Source organism: Cajanus cajan, chromosome 8, assembly GCF_000230855.2.
Source record: "Cajanus cajan strain Asha chromosome 8, NIPB_CcT2T_4, whole genome shotgun sequence".
Lineage (NCBI taxonomy): Eukaryota > Viridiplantae > Streptophyta > Magnoliopsida > Fabales > Fabaceae > Cajanus > Cajanus cajan.
Window position 1 is genome coordinate 13,967,413 of NC_138524.1, and position 3,392 is coordinate 13,970,804.

Sequence of the window (3,392 nt, forward strand, 5' to 3'; positions counted from 1 at the left end):
ACATAATACTAATAGTTTATTTATTAATTATCTTATACTAATAGTCTAGTTACACTTCCCCTAAACTACAAATTACACCTTCAAATAAAATTAATACAAGGATAAAATTACCTACATTACTTGACCTAAAATATAAGGTCAAATGAAGTAAAAATCTCTAAGCAACATATCCCAAAATCTTAAGGATATAACTTACGAAGAAAGATAAAAATGTCTTACAAATACTAACGCAAAAATAAGTCTATACAAGTATCTACTATATATAAGATACAAGAACTCAAACTAAAGGCATGTAGAATAAAGACTATGAAACTAAAAAGATGAATCCTACTCAATGCTCATATACAGCATAGGTCTAAGAATCACTTCCCCTGTAAAAGTTTCCTCTAGTTTCCTAACTATGTACCTTGTTAAAGGTCCAATGGCCTTCCGGTGTGTGTTTTCCATGGAACAACTTTCACCCTTCTTGATCTTATCTCTTCCAAAGGAAACTTTAGAAAGTAGGTTTCCATCAATAAGGCTCACTTGACTGCAATCTCAAGTTATAATAGCCATTTTTCCAAGGTATACAACAGCGATAACATAAAGGCAAAGGAGGAAGCCACAGTTGCAGTAAGCATATGCAGCAAAAGGATTAATGAAGCTGACTTTTATGCCTTGGAATGATTGTGTAATACTCATCCTTCCTAAACCTGTCAATTGGTTTTGCTAATGTCAAATTAATTGTGTTGATGAGTATTTTAAATACCATGACCGGTTTGTCGAAAAGTTAGAAACTTGAATGAGTTAGTGCATTGCCTTGTTGTTTACTCACTCTGGAACTTTGGTTAGTCAAGTTGAAAACAGGTTTCATAACATATAAATTAGATATGTTTTCAATAATTTGATCCAATGCAGTCTTCCCTGAGGGTACAAATTAATGGGATAAAGAGAGACATTTTTATTGCAACTATATATAAATTTTATAGATTCCACTCCATGACATGATAAAATACATAATAATTGAAGGATCCTTTATTGATGATAGAGTGCTGGCCCTTTTCATATATGACACATTTCATAAGTTAATGGTTACGGATAAATCTCAATTAGAGACCTTAAACCCAACACTCGAGTTATTTTGTAGTCATTGAAACCAGCAGAGAAAATGAGTTTAGCCCATTCTTTCTCAGTTCTTTCTATTCCAGGATACAACACCATCACAACCATATCAATGAAGAGCTGTGTTTCAATTGATTTATCATCCCCCTTTTCACTGTCCACCACCATGTCTATGACAATCACCTTGCTCTTAATTGCCTTCTTGCAGTTCTTCAGTATTTTTACACACTGCTCATCATTCCAGTCATGCATTATCCACTGCATTTATAGGAACAAGAAATGGCCTTAATCACTGAAAGATTTGCATTTTTTTTCTTCAGGGGATGGTAGAAAAAGGAGTTCAAATATTCATTTGATATTGATGTGTGATGTTAATCTTTGTGAAATTAGCAAACCTGAGTATGTTCTAAAAATGGTTAACAAAAACAAATGAGTGGAACTAGTTTTAAAGGAAGCATGATTAACCTGAGCTGAAGGTTTACATAAAGATATATCTATGTTGTTGAGTAAACCAGATTTTTGACTTGAAAAATTAGTCAATTCTAATTTGGTCTTTATAAAACAATAGTTTCATTTGGTCCCTAATTACATGGAAATCTATGTTTAGTCTTTGTTGTTAGTTTTGCTCTGTTAACTGATGATCACATACAATAATCTGATTCTGTCACATATGATAATTTATTGTTATGTCACCACTTAATGGAAAAACTTGCTAATTACAAGGATTGAAATCATATTTTCATAAAACCATGGAACAATTGGAAGAAAAAAAAAACATTTTTTAAGTAGTAAAACTAGAATTAACTTATTTTCAAGCAAATAGAACACATTTAAACTTATATTAGAGGGGCAGTATTTTACCTTCAAGAGAATGGCATCAGCAGGAGGAATTGACTCGAACATGTCTCCACCAACAAATTTTAAGTTCTCAGTCCCTTGTAAATTGGCAACAACATGTGGCAGATCAAACACAGTGCACTCTAGCTGTGGGAATGTTTGTGCAATTGCCTTTGCCATAGTACCTGTGCCTCCCCCAACATCTACAAGTGACTCCAGTCCTTTGAACACTCCCTTGCATTTCTCAGTCACCACCTTGGCAACCAATTCAGTGTCACTTGCCATAGCATCATTAAAAAGGTGATTAAGTTTTGGCTCACGGCCAGCATAGTCCCAAATTTTCATCCCATGTTCTGTGTGAAATGGTGAAGGGTCATCATTTTTGAACCATGTAGGCAACTGATGCCATGGCTTTGTCAAAGTTGGATCAAGCATGGCATGCAAGAAAGGTGCCATACTTAAGGGGTTGTCTTTAAGTAGTAGAATAGATGCATCAGTCAGAACATAACCCACTTCTAGTTCATTCTCATCGAGCTTTAGTATAGAGAAGAAGCCAGAATGGGTCAAAATTCGCATCAAACGGTAGACGAAGGTAGTTTTTGATGGGTGGATTGGGAGTGAAGCAATGAGTTTTGAGAGTGGCATGGGTTGACCATAGTTGTGTATGATTTCTAGTATGTCCAACTCAATTGCACATTTGAGGGACATGGAATTTATGAAGCTGAATATGTGATTCCAAACATGGGTTTGAGCTCCAAGTAGTTTTGTGCTACGCTCTTCTCTTTGGGCTTCCATATTTTTTCTGCCTTAACTCCTATAGCAGATATCTGTGCTTTCACTTCTATGGAACCTCAAATTTCGTTGGGTCTATTTATAAGGCAAGCTGGTGTGCTATGAACATTTATAAACCCAGGATAGGAACACTAGTTTATCACGTAAAACCTTTGGATTAATATATGTTATTTATATATTTCATATTAACTAAAGATAAAAACATAATAGTGTATATAAGTAGAAAATGTTCATTATCTTAAAATCTAGTTTTATAGAATTGAATTACTTACTCTAATCAACTTTCTTAAAAAACTATCTTAATGATTAAATTAAAATATATTATATATTTCATGTTTTTCATGCGTGTAGTTTAATTAAATGATAAATATGCATATTGAAGTTACTGTGCTCCTCAGTTATTAATTCAATATTACGTAGTGCTCCTCAATTATAAATTAATCCTAATCATGTTTGAGACATGTTACACACTTTCTTCATTGCAAAATCTCCGTCAAAGGTAAAAGATATTTTATTTTATCAACGTTGCCTTTTTGTTTTTTATAATAATGATTCTAATAGATAGTATATTTTTCTTTTAATATAGTCTATTATATATAAAAATTTAATTCAAAATAATTTAATTAAAAGATATAAATTATACTATTTGTGATATCTAATAT

The 3,392-nt window shown here is 32.7% G+C and overlaps 1 protein-coding gene across 1 annotated transcript; it reads right to left on the reverse strand.

The window, feature by feature from the left end:
• Window positions 1-916: 916 nt before the first annotated feature.
• LOC109805874 (putative O-methyltransferase 3) lies at window positions 917-2,830 on the reverse strand. The gene is made up of 2 exons (XM_020368136.3): window positions 1,963-2,830; window positions 917-1,359 (listed from the first exon to the last, which is right to left on the reverse strand). The coding sequence occupies exons 1-2, from the start codon at window positions 2,731-2,733 to the stop codon at window positions 1,072-1,074; spliced, it is 1,059 nt and encodes a 352-aa protein (XP_020223725.1). The 5' UTR covers window positions 2,734-2,830; the 3' UTR covers window positions 917-1,071.
• Window positions 2,831-3,392: the final 562 nt, after the last annotated feature.

What these genes read in the sequence shown, in the direction of transcription:
- LOC109805874 (XM_020368136.3), bottom strand. Translation starts at nt 2,733, where the DNA reads ATGGAAGCCCAAAGAGAAGAGCGTAGCACAAAACTACTTGGAGCTCAA. An exon ending in CTGATGCCATTCTCTTGAAG is followed by an intron (nt 1,360 to 1,962) that starts GTAAAATACTGC and finishes CTATAAATGCAG; the next exon opens with TGGATAATGCATGACTGGAA.